This window comes from Myotis nattereri (genome assembly GCF_964212035.1).
Source record: "Myotis nattereri genome assembly, chromosome: 11".
In the NCBI taxonomy this organism is placed as follows: domain Eukaryota; kingdom Metazoa; phylum Chordata; class Mammalia; order Chiroptera; family Vespertilionidae; genus Myotis; species Myotis nattereri.
In genome coordinates, this window is record NC_138086.1 from 56,415,483 (window position 1) to 56,431,743 (window position 16,261).

The following is a 16,261-nucleotide window of genomic DNA, read 5'->3' on the forward strand; positions in this document are numbered from 1 at the left end:
TGATGTGGCCAATTGCAAATGTTTGTACTTTAGTTATATGCCATTACTATAAATATTTTGATCAGTCAAAAATAAGTAAAGTATGTGTTGGGTTTTGTTATTTCTTAAATTTGGTAGTTGGCACCCAACTAGATGGAATTATGAAGTCAGAATTTAATTGCAACATTTAAAAATGTTACTATTTACAGAGGCAGGCCTTCTGGTATGCTCCTGATTTAACTTGGTGATAGAAATGGTTTGGTATGGTAAATATCAACTTGACCTTTATGGTGAGAAATAACATAAAAAGCTCTGGGTTCACTTTTTAATGTCTGCCTTAATTTATATTAGTGCATGGATATTACTGTTACCACACCTCTCAAATGTAGGATTCATCCAGATGCTACATATGACTATTAATTTTGGTGATCAGAATTCCACTTATTTCCAAGATGATTAAGATCAAAGATGCAGCTACATAAGGAGGCTTACTTTATAGAATAATATAAAATTAAACATTAGAAGCATACCAAATAGCCAAGATCAGAATGCTAATTTTACATAATTGGAACTCTCGCAGAATTTTTATTTTCATAGCTCTGTAGCCAAATGTGATATTCTGTCTTGAAACTAAGACTTATTTTCAGAGCCTCTGGTCCCATAATACCTGGTCTATACAAAGTTCAGTAAACATAGGATGGTTAGTCAAGGTTGGTTGCTATTTCAGAATCAATGCTGGTGGGAATGGAAATTGGTACAGCCATAATGGAAAACAGTATGGACAGTATGGAATTTCCTCAAAAAATTAAATATGGAACTGCCATTTGACCCAGTGATCCCACTTCTAGTAATATATCCTAAGAAACCTGAAACCATCAGAAAGAATATATGCACCCCTATGTTCATAGCAGTGCAATTTTCAATAGCTAAGATCTGGAAATAGCCCAAGTGCCCATCAGTAGATGAGTGGATAAAAAGCTGTGGTACATTTATACAATGGAATACTATGTAGCTGTAAAAAATAAGGATCTTTTACCCTTTGAAACAGTAAGGAGGTGGCTGGAAAGTATTATACTAAGCAAAATAAGCCAGTCAGAGAAAGACAGTTATCACATGATCTCATTCATATGTGGAATTTAATGAACAAAATCAACTGATGAACACAAGAGATCAGAGACATAGAAGGGTGGAACAGACTGATGAATATCAGAGGGAAGGCAGGGGTGGGTGGGAAGAGATTAACCAAAGAACTTATATGCATATATTTCTCAAGTGACTTTTGTCAGGAAGGAGATTGAGTCTGAAGCTATATTTTAGAATTTTGAGTCAGAATAGTATAATCAGTGGAATTTGCCAATTAAAAAATAGAACCTCTGGTACTAGGCAATGCAATTGATAACCAGACTTTTCTAAAAGCTCAGCCATCACTGCAGTTATTAGACCTACACAAATGCATTATGTTGATTTATTAGTGCCAACATCTTTAAGATACTTCGCAAGAAATACATTTGAAACTCTGTTCACTCAAAAATATTTGATAACTTCTTTTACTCAAATGATACCATGTAAGACAATTTCTGATACAGTCTGTTGCCTGACCTTTTTCATTGGTTATTCTATCCTGTGAAATAGTGACAAGGCAAGAAAAGTAAATGCAAGAAGTAAAGTTAATTATTGAGTTTTTAATAAGATATGCTAAAATGAAAATCAATGAAATATTAGATGTTGAATATTATATTAGTGTCCTGCTCGAGGTCACTAGTCTCTTAATAGGATCCCCTGCAACTGAGGTACGTGCCCTTGACTGGAGTCAAGACTAACACCCTTTAGTCCCTGGGCCAACTCTCTGTCCATTGAGCCAAACTGACTAGGGCCATAGTCACTGTTTTTAAAAGATTTTTTTTCTTGATTTTTAGAGAGAGAGAGAGGAAGGGAGAGGGAGATGGAGAAAGAGACATCAATGTGAGAGCAAAACATCTACCAGCTGTCGCCTGCACATGCCTGCTGGGGATCCAGCCCCAAACCGGGCATGTGCCCTGACCTAGAGTCCAACCAGCAACCTTTCAGTGCACAGGACTAAGCCCAACCAACTAAGCCACACCAACCAGGGCCATTATCACTTTTAAATCACATTTTGCATTAGGATTGGATTCCCCTTCCCATTTTCTATTAAACTGGGAACCATGTCCCCCCCTATTATTTTCATTTTTTTTATTTGAAGAAATATAAAATATAATATTTAGATTAATTTCCAAAATATTAAATTAAATTAAAATTTATTATATTAAAATATAAATGAGGGAACGCCTATCTATTCTAGCTTGGCATGTGAATTAGTTTTTATGGTTTTTATAATATAGCATTTAATATCCTTTTTTTCCAAGTCAGTAAATTAGTTTTGTAAATGCCCTTAAAGAAATCTAATCATATTTCTTTACTACCATTGTTGAGACGATATGAGAAAAATTAACTCAAAATTCTAAATACTTAAGTTCCTGGATAATGAAACTACGGTAATCAGTGTACTTGGTGGTTGTTTTAATGATGCTTATTTTTCCATTCAGAAACAAGTAGTATCTATTTTATGGTAATTGTCCAAAGTCTTTTCACTCTACACTGAGTTTTTATTATCAAGAGTTGAAAGATAAGACTGCTGATAGAAAAATAAAGCTGAAATAATGCAGGGATGAAATGTAATAGACCTCAAGTTAAATAACTTGGTCAAAATGAAGAAAGCACATTATTCATACTATTTTATGTGGAATGACCTTTCTTGGAACTGCTGAGAAATAGGATAATTACTAAGTCACTCTTTGGAGTTTTATTTTTTATGATTATAAAAGCTTGGAGAGTTTTGTTGTTTGAGGGTATAATTTAAACTCAAAAGGATGAAAGATATATGAATATATTATAGCAATACCAGGATTTTTGTTATCGATTAGATGTTAATCACTAGTTTTGCATATTCTCTTCATAACCACTCTGACACAATGAGACAGTGGTTCCATTTTTCATCAGTAGGTACTATTAACATTTATTCTGAATATCTCAGATAATTGTTTGCATCGTATTAATAAGGGACAAGTTGGCAACCGAGAGAACATGAAGACTACACCTACTTAGTCAGAGATGAGCTAGTAGAGACGAAGCAAGACTCTGTAGTCATAATAACAGCAATGAGTGCTTTTACAGCCTTCCCCAAGTCTTTTTACTTTCTTCATGGATAAAATTGGGAGCTCCTTTGTATTAGATGAATGGTTTTCAGTTATTTTTTTAATATAACAAGTCATTGTTCAAAATAAATCTTACATATTTAAATGTAGACTCATAAAAGTGAGGCCACCCTGGTGGGAAGAAGAACCTTTTCTGCATGGAGTGTGCGTCAACTCCCAGGTTCCTCAGCATCCTGGGTACCAAGAGCTTGAAGACCATTGTAGACAGTCTCTAAATGTCCAAGGTCTAAAATGCTATGGTTGGTTACATCATCTCCAAGTAAGTTGCCAGATCCACAATATTTCCATCCCTTGAATCTTATATACCAATCCCTTAATTGAGTGAAAGTTCACTTGTAATACCAGATGGAATTAAAAGGTTTTTTTTTTCCACTGACAGGAACATAAGATTCTCTTGTTTAGCTTAAGTAAATGCCGTTTGGAATAAGTTCTTTTTTTAAATCTTGTAATTTATCTGTCCAAATATAATTTTGCAAGAAGTAGGAGTCAATCTATGAAAGAAGGAAAATTCAGTGCCATTTTCTTCAGCAGTGGGTTACCTGCCTAATGACTTACAAGTTTCCTCCCTTCCACCCCAACTCTGTGTCCTCTTGTTCTCTTTCCTCTGCCCCACACTCTTTCCTTGAGGGAGGTCCCTCCTCCATGGGATTGCTCTGGGAACCTTGAAACATTCTGCCTTTTCTCTTTCCTTCTCTGTTGCTACTACTGCCTTGGGAATTATACTTTCCTTGCTCATCTAATTTAGAAAAGGGAGAAAGGCTACCATGATCAGTGGGTTGTCACTTTTGCATTTGCCCTTGGAGTGGCTAGATGCTTGCAACCCAATCTGTGATGTACAAATGATATTGTAAGTGCATACCATAGACTATAGAATTCTTAGGATCACATACTGTAATATATTTACTTTATAGATGAGTTCCCCAATGTGTGTTGGTTTGGGAATCTATCAACTTTTATAAATGCTATTTGTTTTAGAAAAGTGAGGTCTGTTTTTCAGGTAACCAATGTAGAGATGAACAGCTGGGGACTCAGTATATTTATTTATTGATGGTGCATACTTTACTAATTTTGCATCCATCTACAAGAAAACACCCACACCTGCTTCTCCTTTTACAGGTAAATTGAGTTTAGCCTGAGAGGCTGAAAGAGATGAAATATTTTCAGGTCTAAGCTATTCTTTTAAGTGTAAATATCATAGAGGCTGGATGTGATAAAATTGATATTGGGTACCACCATCATATCTAGATTTGTGAAATGGACAATTGCCTTACATAAATAGCAAGTAAAAAAAAAAATCAAGCCATCCTTCCTAAATATTTTATTCTGGAGTGTGCTTGTTTTCCGAAACTACCTCTACTAAATCTCCTGTCAGTCTTGAAACTAGAAGGCAGAAAAGCTTCTAGTGCCACAGCCAACTGCAGTGTAGCCAAAGAAACAGGCAACAAAAATAGAACACCAGGATTGCTGTGCGTGGGTGAGGCAGAAACCACATTATGAGCAAAAGCTTCCAGTATTATTTTAGAACCAATACAGAGCTCTGCACTTCTCTCCTCTCTTTTCCAAAAACACATACTACAAAAATAAAATGAAATGAAATATATGTGCATTTGCCCTCTTAGAATTATGTTTCTTGATTTTTTTTTTTCTTGCCTTCCTTTCTTTGGATGCAAATCGCCAGTGTGAAAACAGTGTGGAAAGCAAGCTGGGAGGGAGGAAAGAGTTAATTGCTCCTCAGGCCCTGCAATAGAGAATTATGGTTTGAAAGATAGAGGCTGGACAGCTGGGTTTGCTGGGGTATTTTTAAATGCATTAATGCAGGCTCCAATCACTCGGCCAGGCTTGACCTATTTTTGGCTCAGGCCGACCATTGTTCTATTTCTGTGCCTGCGGGCCATGCTGTTGTTGATTCATATGCAAATGGATTATCACTGGGTTTAGCCAACTTGAGCTGAGAGAGACCAGAGAGGGAGGAAGATACACACACAAACAGAGAAGGGCACCAGCTGAAGCCACTCCTAGGACTGCCGCTTCTTGCAAGGAAACTCTAGCAGCCTGAAGAACTTTCAGCCAGGTTTCCTTGGTTTCTCTTTCTCGTGGGTAGAGTTAATATTTTTCTACTTATTCTGACAAAGCAATATCCCCGAAGCACATTCCCATCTCCCACCTGCTTTTTAGTGTTCAGGGTAACCTGAACTCCAGAGAGCCAGAGCATCCACCCGATCCTTTCTGCTCTGCACACAGGTTGGTAACATGGGAAAAGTGTCCAGGTCTTTGGAAAAAGTGTGTGTCCATCTGAACAGAAAGGAAACCGTAGTGGGAGTCGATCCTCTGCTGTTTCTCCTTGGGGAGGAGGGAGGACCAGCCCAGGGAGGGTAGCTCCGGGGCCCCTGCACAGAGCAGAGATGAATCTTTCATGGAGCTGAAGTCAGAGTGATTGCAATATGCTGCAGACAATTTACGAGAGTGACTCGTGTTTTTCCTCAGATGGGGTGGCTGGACGCGAGCAGCTCTTGGCTCAGCAGAGAATGCACAGTATGCTCAGCTCAGGTAAGAGCCTCTCTCCTCACTGAGACGTTGTACCCAGGAAAGGGGGCTGGCTTGGGGGAGCGCAGCGAAGAAAAACCCCTCTCTCTTAGCTGCTTTTTGGTGCTCGTGCTGCTGTTTTCTTGGTGCGACGGTGGGGTTTATCTTCGATCCCTTTCATTGCTGTTTCTGTGCATATTCAGTCTGCTGAGGGCCGGCTGCTTCTGAATGAAATCGCAAGCTTCTGAGCAAGGATGGGGCTGAGATAAAGTCAGATGTAGTTGGGGGTGTTTGCCTGACTGTGTAACTAGGAAAAGGAGCTCAGTACTGATGGGAAGCATATTCTAATGGGACTTTAAAAACCAGGTAAGTTCATACCGGGGCTCCAGTTTAAATTGCAGCCCTCACTTGCCTGATGGTTTTGTGTTTACAGTGTGCAGTACAGAAGCACATTTATTTATAGACCTACCTTCTGAAATGTGTGTGCTCCGGAGTCGTGAAGGTAGTTTTAATGTGCCTTTTTTTCTCATCAGCCTGAAATGAAACTATTTAGCATGAAATAGAATTATTATTAGCAGATGGTTATTTTCGTTTTCTTCCAAGCCAGGTGGAAAGTCTAGCTAGCACCGTCAGTCAGATGCAATGGCATAGCACACAGCAGAGGTGTTATATGCAGGTGCAATGTTTTAAAGAACAGTAACAGCTCCCAATTTCTACTTTCTCTGTCTGTGTCTGTGCCGGTGCCTTTAAGAAGGTGTCCTGATGAGAGAGAAAGCTTGTCAGCTTTACCAATGTCTGTCTTTTCCAAGAGTAGACTCTCCAGGCAATATCACTTATTTATCACTGGTGCTTTTCACGTGTACTTCCTCCAGCTAGCTCATAAAGACTGGGGTTTGTTTTGGTCCTCTTCTGAATGCGTCCATCTAAATGGACTTAAAGTTCCCCCTCACAGCTCCTAAATTCCTATGTGGGCTTAATCAGAATCATAGCTCACCATTCAGACTTCCACGATAAAAATGCAACATCAGACAGTGTTTACTTGGTAGAGCTAGATGGGCCAGAAATATTCCACAGGTGGGCAGGGTGTCTGTTTTCCCGTGGAACACCCTACCCTCCACGGATCTGTGTTGGAAGCGAGTTTTCTTTCAAACTCGGTTAATGATGATGATTTCAAGATTCTCCTGTTGACCCAGTCTTTTCATGGAATTGGAATAAAATAATCCGTTTTGTACGATTTGGTATGTTGACACTTAAGTGACAGGAATTCTATTAATTGATAGTGTCTGTTTACCTAAAGCAATTGTACCAGCAATCCAGCTGTTTATTATTTTCCTGGTTGTGAATTTGACAAGAGCGTGGGGAGGGGTCAGCTGATGTGTCTTTAATGGAACTGGTCCTTTAACTTCTTAGCGTTTTACTTTTTAAATATGGACCGACTCTTTCGAAATAACCATTTCAGATATCTTTTAGTATTGCACTTTATCCTTTTAGTCCTCATCTCTGGGCTGCAAGTTTGATATTTTTTCCAGAGGATAGAAACGAAACGAAGCTGCAGTTGTCTCCTGACATTGATTCTCACTACAGGTGTTTACAAGCTTCACTGTTTCTCAGTGTCTGATAATTTTACCTAACTTTCCCCGACTTCAGTTGAGAGTCATCTTTCCAACATTGAATGATTTTTATGCAAAGCAACACTATTCCAAGCAGGGCAGTGCTTGGGGCAGTCCATGCTGCTGACAGTTCTGCAGGAAGCAACATTGAAACACCAGCAATGAAAGGAAAAGTGATGTAGATTGATAAAAACTCCCAAGTCTGTCTGGTATAAAGAAGGAAAGTCCACTTTCTATTTATTTTTAAAATTTGAAACATAAACCATTTGCATATTTCCTATCATGCTGTGCAGTGTTTAATTTTGTTTAATATAATATGTCCTTAAATTTAATCTCCCCAGTCTTTATTGTATGCTTCCCCTGAGGAACTTGGCTCTGACACTTGGGGTCACCAGCAGTACTTTACAAAATGCTGATGCCTGGGTTCCATCCCCAGTGTTTCTGATTTAATTGTATAGGAAACAGCTTGAGTACTGGGATAAACTCTTCCAAGCAATCCTAATGTGCAGCAAACTTTGAGTCACTGATGTGAGGAGGGGAGGGGTCCTTTAAATTAATCTCTGGATTAGGGCTGTTTATCTTAGTTTAGTTACAAATCTTGTTCAACTCCCTTTTGGATCAGTGGCATGGATGTGATGGATGGGCTTAGAAACAGATGGAGTCTTTTGGTCTGAAAGAGAGAAAAGAGATAGGGTGACAGTGCAGAGTGCTGGCGAGAGCACTGTTCTAGGGGTCAAAAGCTCCGTATTCTGAGAGCTCTGCTGCTAGCCCATGGTGGGACTGCTTTACTCACCTGTAACTTAAGGAAGAATGATATCCTCCTGATTACCTCATGGCATTCATGTGAGGTTGAAATGTGACCTCCTTATTATTAAAGTGTGTACTCTATTATTACTGTTTCTAGTGAGTGAACCTGGGCTCCTGGCTCTTCGGTCCTTGGCTCTGTCCCTCTGATCAAGACAGATGAGTTAGCTTATTTGTCACATTGGGGAATTATTTTTTGTTTTGGTAGAAAGTTGTCTTTAGTTATCAGTAAATCAGCTATGTTTTTTTCTGGTCTGATAAGAATTAAATTGCTTCCTTGTGCAAATTGTGACTATAAATCAGAGCAGCTAGTGTGTGCGTGCAGGTGTGTGCTCTATGAGATGTCTTAGTGCATTACATAGGACCCAAGGCAAACAAGTTGTAAAATATGCAGTTGAACAGTGAAATCCCAACTAAACATTTCTTGTGATTAATTGTTCTAAAAGTTTTGTTGTTAGCCACTGTTTTAGAGTTCCCATTTGTTATTCTAGTTATATTGAATACTATGCATTAATATAGAAGATTTTTCTCCAGAGATCTTTATAAGCTATTGAGTTGTGTTTTATATAGTTCCATTTTTTTTCCCCTAATATTGACCCACCCAGGCTAGACATCTTAGGTAGAACTATGTTCTTCAATATAGTCTGCTAATGTCTTTTTAGTTTAAAAGGCATTATAATATTGAATCTTGGAGATGAGTATGAGTGACATATTTTGCCAGCCTGTACTTTTATGGCTCGTATGGGCCAATATAAGGGATAACTACAGCAGAAACTGAAGCATGTGCAAATACTGACTCAGGCCACTCAGCAGTGGCTGGCAGATCTGGGGTGTTCTTCAGTGGCCAGACAAATTGCTTAACGCTTTGGACAGCAGAGCTGTCCAGACAGTAATAGGACCATTATTATGAGAGTATTTCCTAGAGTTTGTACAGCATTAATGTAAAATACATTCTCAATAAGGGACATGTTTTCACTATGTCTTCATTCTTTATTGCTTTCTTTTTCCTTTTTTGCTTTTTATTTCTTTAGTTTTACTTTGTATTCTTATTTTAGGGTATAAAAGAAAAACATTTAGAACTAAATCCTGAATTTCTTTATGGAAAGTGTATCTTCACCTTTTGAGACTCTTTTCCCTCTTGGCGTGTGTATTGTCAAGGGGAAAGGAACATTTTAGACTCAGTAGTCGTTTATGTCTGCTTGGAAAGCAGAATCTAATTATGAAAATGTAAGTCTGTGAAATGCTCCTGTCATGTCAAGAATCACTTCTGGTATTCCCCATAATTGCTGTTTTGCTGTTCTCTAACTCGGGTTATCTTCACGTACAAGGCTCTTATCAATTTGAATATTTGATAGGTAGCAATCAAAGAGCTAGTTATAAATAGGCCTGTTCATAATGGGGACAGGAATGAGTATTTTTTTTTTTTATTTCTGTGGACACAGGTGGATTATTGTATAATCCGTTAAGTAAGAAGACTAAAAGAAACCCACATTATGCATTTTAAAGGGTGCTTTTGATTTTGGAGATAAAAAATTTGGAAATGTAGTGTATAATTTCTCACCACTAATAGAAAATATAGTGATCCTAAAATAGTATAAGCCAGTAACTGCCCCCTCCCCCCACATACACACAATAGTAACAATAACTGAGCAAAGAAAATGAATGGCAGACCTACTGCACTGTCCCTCAGAAACTAATAGTCAAGGAAAAAATGGAACCCGTGATCAGGAACAGAGAGACCTATCAGGGCCTGAATCCTGAGAGTCCCGTAGAATTTTACTGACAAGATGGCAACTTGCTGAAAATTCTCTCCAACTCTAGAGAGAGGCAAACTGACGAGGTATCTTCCATTTCTGTTGTGTTTTGTTTGGTTTTATTGTTGCTGTTGTTTCTTGTGACTGAGGAATAGCAGGAAGGATTTTGGAAGAGGAACTAGTGAAATGGAAGAAGGTGAACAAACATTGCCTCTCTGGAGAAATGAAGGCTTTGGAGCAACACTCCGCCTGGGGAAGTGGTCGATAGTTCCTTGCAATGTAATACCCTCCCCCCACTAAGGTTAGAGCTGCCACCAAGAAGAAAACATCAACTCACTGAATCCAGGGAATTGTCTAATAATTGTTTCTTATAAATAGAGTACCTAATTTAATAAGAACATAAATTCTGTAAAACAATAACTCAAAGATGAGATGATGAAACAATAGAGTGAGATGAAAAAGGGTATTTTAGATCAAGGGAAACAGATTGGGAATGAAAAAAGCATGATAATTATAGAACAAAAAATATTCATTAGAAATAGCAGGAAACAGAATAGACACCAGCGAAAATCTTTACCAACAAAGAGGAAAGGCTTGAGACAATCAGTTGGAATGAGAAAGGAAAATTAAAGCATTTGGAGTGAAGTCAATGATGAGAAAGACAAAGGCAGTATAACAAAAAGATTATTCATGTCCCTGAAATTGATGTTTCAAAACATTTAAACAGAAGATAATTTTGTGAAAATGAAGAAAGGTCATTTCACTGAAAGAGTAAAAAATAAATCTGCAGATTAAAAGAGTTCCCGTCTTTTAGGAAGATTTTCTAGAAATGTTCAGCACATAGTCATACCATAACTGGGCTATTGAATTAAAAATGTCAAATAATTTTCCAGAGGTTCACGTAGATAAAGCAAAGATCTATGGTGGGGGAGGGTAGGAAGGGAATCTGTGAGACTTAATAAAACATCAAACGTTTCCAGTATCTAATACCAGAGGGTAATGAAAGATCTCTGAAGTTCTAGAAGTTCAATCCACTGTTCTACCCAGGCAAGATGTTACTAAAATATAGTGAAAATAAACAGGCAAGGTAGAAATTCTCAGACATGAACTACAATGCTTAACAATAAAACCCACACAATGAAGAGATGAACTACAAGCAAAAAAATGGAATTCAGAAGTGGAGAAAGCATAGTAAGATTAATGAAGCAACATTGAATCTATTTAAACAATTATGAGATTGTGGTTACAGGACAGAAAGCGCATTTTATAAAGTAGGGCAATGTAAAAATATTCATAAAGCTAACCAATATGAGACATTGGGGAGAGGTGAGAAGGAGGAATGTGTAAAAGTGTTAATATCTTCTCCCTGAGCAGGGACAGACTCCTTGCTGCTTAAAATAGAAACATAGAGTTAAAAAAAATAAAAAGACTCCAGCTTTCAGCTCAGTGGAGGCTTAGGTTCAGCTTTCTCCGATTGTCCGGAATCCAGGTTTATTGAACACCAGGTGCCTCCACCATGCCCAAGTTCTACCCTGAGATCCAAATTGTATGCCTGAGGTGCACTGATGGAGAAATGGGTTCCATGTCTGCCCTGACTCCCCAGATCTGCCCCCTGGGTCTATCTCCAACAAAGGTTGCTGATGACTTCGCCAAAGCGACTGGTGATGGAGGGGGTCTCAGGGTTACAGTGAAACTGACCATTCAGAACAGACAGGCCGGATTGAGAGAGTGCCTTCTGCCTCTGCCCTGACCATCAAAATCCTCAAAGAACCACCACAAGACAGAAAGAAGCCAAAAAAGAAAAAGAAAATAAAAATCAAGCAAGTGGAAATATCACTTTTGAGGAGATTGTCAACATTGCCTGAGAGATGTGACCGATCTTTTGCTGGAGAACTCTCTGGAACCATTAAAGAGATCCTGGGGTCTGCCCAGTCTGTGGGTGGCGGTGGTGATGGCCACCACCCTCTTGACGTCATGGATGACATCAGCAGCGATGCAGTGGGATGCCCTGCTAGTCAAGAACTACGAAGGGAAGTATTTCCATGAAACATCATTGGACAACCAAATACTGAATGAATGAATGAATGAATGAATGAATTCCAAACACTGATTTTTAAAAATAGTTTATATAATTATGTTTATAGTCCCTTCAACTATAGTTTTTATTGCTAAATGAATTGATATTTAATAATTTTTAAATAAAAATATGTAATATCTCATTTTTATAAAAGTATCTATTTTGTCTATTCACACATATCCCAGAGAATTCATGCATTGATAGAAAGAAATCAGGAAAAGGTTTGTGTGTGTTTCCATGGTCTTGGGTGTTAGATGGGCTTTTACTTTTATCATCATAGTTTTTTTAACTTGTTTGAATTTTTATAATATGCACGCATCTTGTAAAAATGTGTTTCTTACATTTCCACTCACAAAGCTACTGTGCCTGAATACATACAATGAGTAATGTAAGGGGTAGGTAGGTACATGAGTTAGGTTCTATTCCACAGCAGGCGATAGCAAATTGTACTCAAAGTGGCAAATGACAAATAAATTTATCAGTTAGTGAACTAGCAGGGTAGTTGGGCAGCCCTAGGTGGTCAATAGTGTCAACAGCATGCAGGTCCTTCACGCTGCTCCATTCTGCTGGCCTTAGAGTTGGTGTCATCACAGGGCTGTTTCCTCCAGGAGTCACAAATTGACCGTACTAGTTCCAGGCATTGCATCAATTTATGCCTAATAAATTCCAAAGACATAGAAGAGAAAGTTTGCTTTCTTGGGTATTTTCTTAAGGAAGGATGTTTTACCCAAAATTTCTCCAGCAAACCATTCTTCATAACTCATTGGCCAGAGTAACATCATTTGCCAATACCTTCGCCAGTCGTTAAAAGAAGAATGGGATGACCATCCAGATAGCTCTTCAGGGCCATGGCTGAGCCAGGGAGGATCAATACTGCAACTAATTGTCTAGTTTCTATTAGGAAGAGGAAAAAGCAAGAAGAATGGATGTTAGCTAGGTACCATCAGTGTATTTGTTGGTGGTTGGAATTCTCTTCTTTGTAATTTTCTTTTTGTTTTTTAGAACAAACTTTTGCTATTGGATTACTTCGCCTTTTTCAATTTTATTTTTCAGTTACAGTTGACATTCAGTATTACTTTGTATTAGTTTCAGGTGTACAGCATATTGCTTAGACAATCATATATGGTATTTTACAAAAGTGATTTTCTATCCCTCACTATATGTCAAGTACCCATCTGTCTATAATTTTCTTTAGCTTGTAATTTTGACAAAATATAATTAATTAAGTGAAGGAAGTGGACTATATAATTTCTCTTTCAATTGAATCTTGGGTCTTCATTTTCATGAAGATATATATCCATTTAAACACTACCTTTTTAAATTTTATACTAGTACTGAATATAAAGACTTTTTTTAGTACTCTCTGTTGTTAGAAGGAACCCTAATATCCCTGGACAGATAACTCAGTTGGTTAGAGTGTCATCCTGATATGCCAAGGTTGAGGGTTCGATCCCAAGTCAGGACATACATAAGAAGCAACTAATGGATGCATAAAATAAGTGGAATAACAAATCTCTCTCTCTCTCTCCCTCTCTCTCTCTCTCTCTCTCTCTCTCTCTCTCTCTCTCTTTCTCTTTTCCTCTCTCTCTCTTTCTCTCTCAATTATTAAATAATATTTTTTTAAAAGAAGGAACCCTAAGTAAGAGACAGAAGTAATTATGGTAGAAAACTGGATCTGTCTAGGTTGTAAATCATTTTTTTTTTAGAAAGGAGGAAAATTAGCATTGTGGACTGGCCCATTACAAGCATTTATTATAAGTTTGAGTAAAATATTCCTTTAATATTGGCTTTGAGAGAAACAGAATATTATAGGAGGATTATCTTACAGATAATCATAATGCAACTTCTTTGCCAGTATGTTGTTTATAATTAATACGTTTTACAGTAATGAACAATTTTAACAATCTGGAATGGTATCTGCATTTTAACAATTATTTTCTGAATTGGAATACTTTGAAAAAAATGTAATTGGGATAAAAGCCCATGAAAAATACTTTAAAAACAAGCTCTCTCTAGATGAAATTCAAAGATATTTTGGCACGTGCTTCAGATCAGTGTGGCTTGCTGTGATCTATTTCATTCTTGAAAGAAACTGGACTGTCAGTGGTTGGCCTAGGAGGCATGGCGGCCTCACAATGGACAGTTTTCCCTTTTCTAATCTTGGGAGATTGACAATCTGGGCATGAAAAGATAAGAAAATACCTTGTGTCCACTACTTCCATTCTTTTTTTCACTAAGTCAGATACACACATAAAAAAATCCCAGTTAATTTAAACAAAAATTTTTAAATACTAAGCAACCTACACTTTTAAATGTTATCATAGATTACTCTGTGATGCTATGGTTTGTGAATAGAACAGTAAGTAAATCTTCTGTTTCATAAGGCTATCTGTTCCATTCATTATTTTAATGTTAATTTTTTCATAGTAAAATAAGTGATGGGGCTTTTATATATAGTGCTTTTCAAACACCCCATAATTAAATCCAATGAAAACTACATTTAAGGAAGAAGGAAATTTACCAAACCACAAAGTGTAACTAGTCATTTACTTATGATTAAACTGTTTGCATGTTGATGAGGTTGGAAATACCCCAGAACTTCATTTTCTTGCTTCCTCCCCTCATGGTCTACCACTTACGATAGAAATGTTTAATTTATAATTTATATTTAGTATTGACACAATTGTAGCCATGTGGGTGTCATTTTCAATGATTGAAGTAAATTTTAATGAGTGTCTATGGCCTGAAATTTTCACACTGGGTGAAAATATGAGTGTCATAAAGCTTTTTCAAAATTTGACATAAAGAACAAGCAAGAAGATTTCACTGTATTTCCATTAAATTACATACATTGTGGCCTGGGGTTTCTTGCTTTAGTACAAAACTGTTTACCCAGAATGTTTTCAGGGAACCCCATGTAGGGTGAACTAGAAGAGCTCTTGGTGAAGTGAATGCCATTGAAATTGTATTTGCCATAGTGATTTTTACACCTGCTTACAAATGAAATTCAAGCGTGTATTTTGAATCGTGATTTTACATCAATACCAACCCATTTTAGATTATACAGAGAAAGTATCACCATTAGTTATCATTATTAGTTTTCAACCACATTCTACTCTGATCTAGTTGTTTAGTCAGAATTTAAAAGGTCAATGATTGGACCCACATTTTTTCATAATTTCTTATCACTGTCATTCTTATTATTATTGATGTAATAAGCTAATGTTTCAGAGCTGTTTCTGTACCAAGCATTGCTTTATCATCCAATCCTCTCCACAATTTGAAGAGGTCTGCAATAGGTACAGTTGTCGCCGTGTTCATATTTTGCAGATGAAGAAAGAAGTTCAGAGGAACTTACTGAGGGACAGTCACCACGGCGAGGCACCGACAGGGTCTGGTCTGAACTGGTTCTTATTTACCATGGCCCTAATGCTTTTTCTCCAAGAGGAAAATATTTAGCCTAGGATACTGTTTTTTATATCTGTTTGGTGCTAAAAATATGGAATCAGCTATATTTACAAACAAACATCTATGCACATTTCTTAGTCCTGGGAGGTTTAAGGCACAAGTAGGTTTCTATGTTGAGAGGCTTGCTGGAGGAGCCTTATTTCAACGTTCCCGATGCCTGATGATTAAACTGGTTGAAGTTACCACTATCCAGGGCTGAGACAAACTTCAGGCAGCCTCCCAAGTTCCATGAGACTAATGACACGCAGAGCAGTGAGCAGACACTGGAGACAGAACCAGCAGGCCCCATGCATTTGGTAGCTGTTTGCTAGTGCTCCCAATACATCTCCTATATCATAAGGCAAGGTTTGCACCACTTCATAGTAGCACATTATTACTAATGTATTTTAGCAGAAGGTATTTTTTCCAAAGTGGGGATTCAGTTTATTTTGACCCAAATGCTTGACTGCTTGCATTATACCCACCTTGTTTTTTTTGCTAGGTATTGCGTGGGGTTGGGGGTGGGAGTGGGGTGGAGGGTGTTAATAAAGTCTGTGTCTCCATTCAAATCCAGATTTCAACATGCAACATCAAACTCCTGAGCCAAAAGAATGATCTAGTTAGCAAAATTTAGATTCGGCCTGTTTTTAATATATATTGGACATTTGGGGTGAAAAGTGAATGGCGGTGTTTTCAGATACCAAAATATGACATTATACTTTATTTTCTTTCCTTGGATGAATATTGTGTGCTCTGCAGGTGGCTTATGCATAAAATTCACTAATTAGATGCTAATCCAATTACTTAAGAGCCAGCTCTGGTTTCCATCAACTA

At 37.6% G+C, this 16,261-nt stretch overlaps 1 protein-coding gene and 1 pseudogene across 2 annotated transcripts in view; both read left to right on the top strand.

The window, feature by feature from the left end:
• The window catches only part of HDAC9 (histone deacetylase 9), an 847,690-nt gene that overhangs the window by 368,780 nt on the left and 462,649 nt on the right, over positions 1-16,261 (top strand). Inside the window, exon 3 of the mRNA XM_081102525.1 lies at positions 5,697-5,759. Coding sequence (XP_080958651.1) covers positions 5,697-5,759 — 63 coding nt within the window. The remainder of the gene's footprint in view (positions 1-5,696; positions 5,760-16,261) is intronic.
• Positions 11,326-11,979, top strand: LOC308527167 (large ribosomal subunit protein uL11-like; annotated as a pseudogene). Its single transcript has one exon. The product of its transcript is annotated as a large ribosomal subunit protein uL11-like (transcript).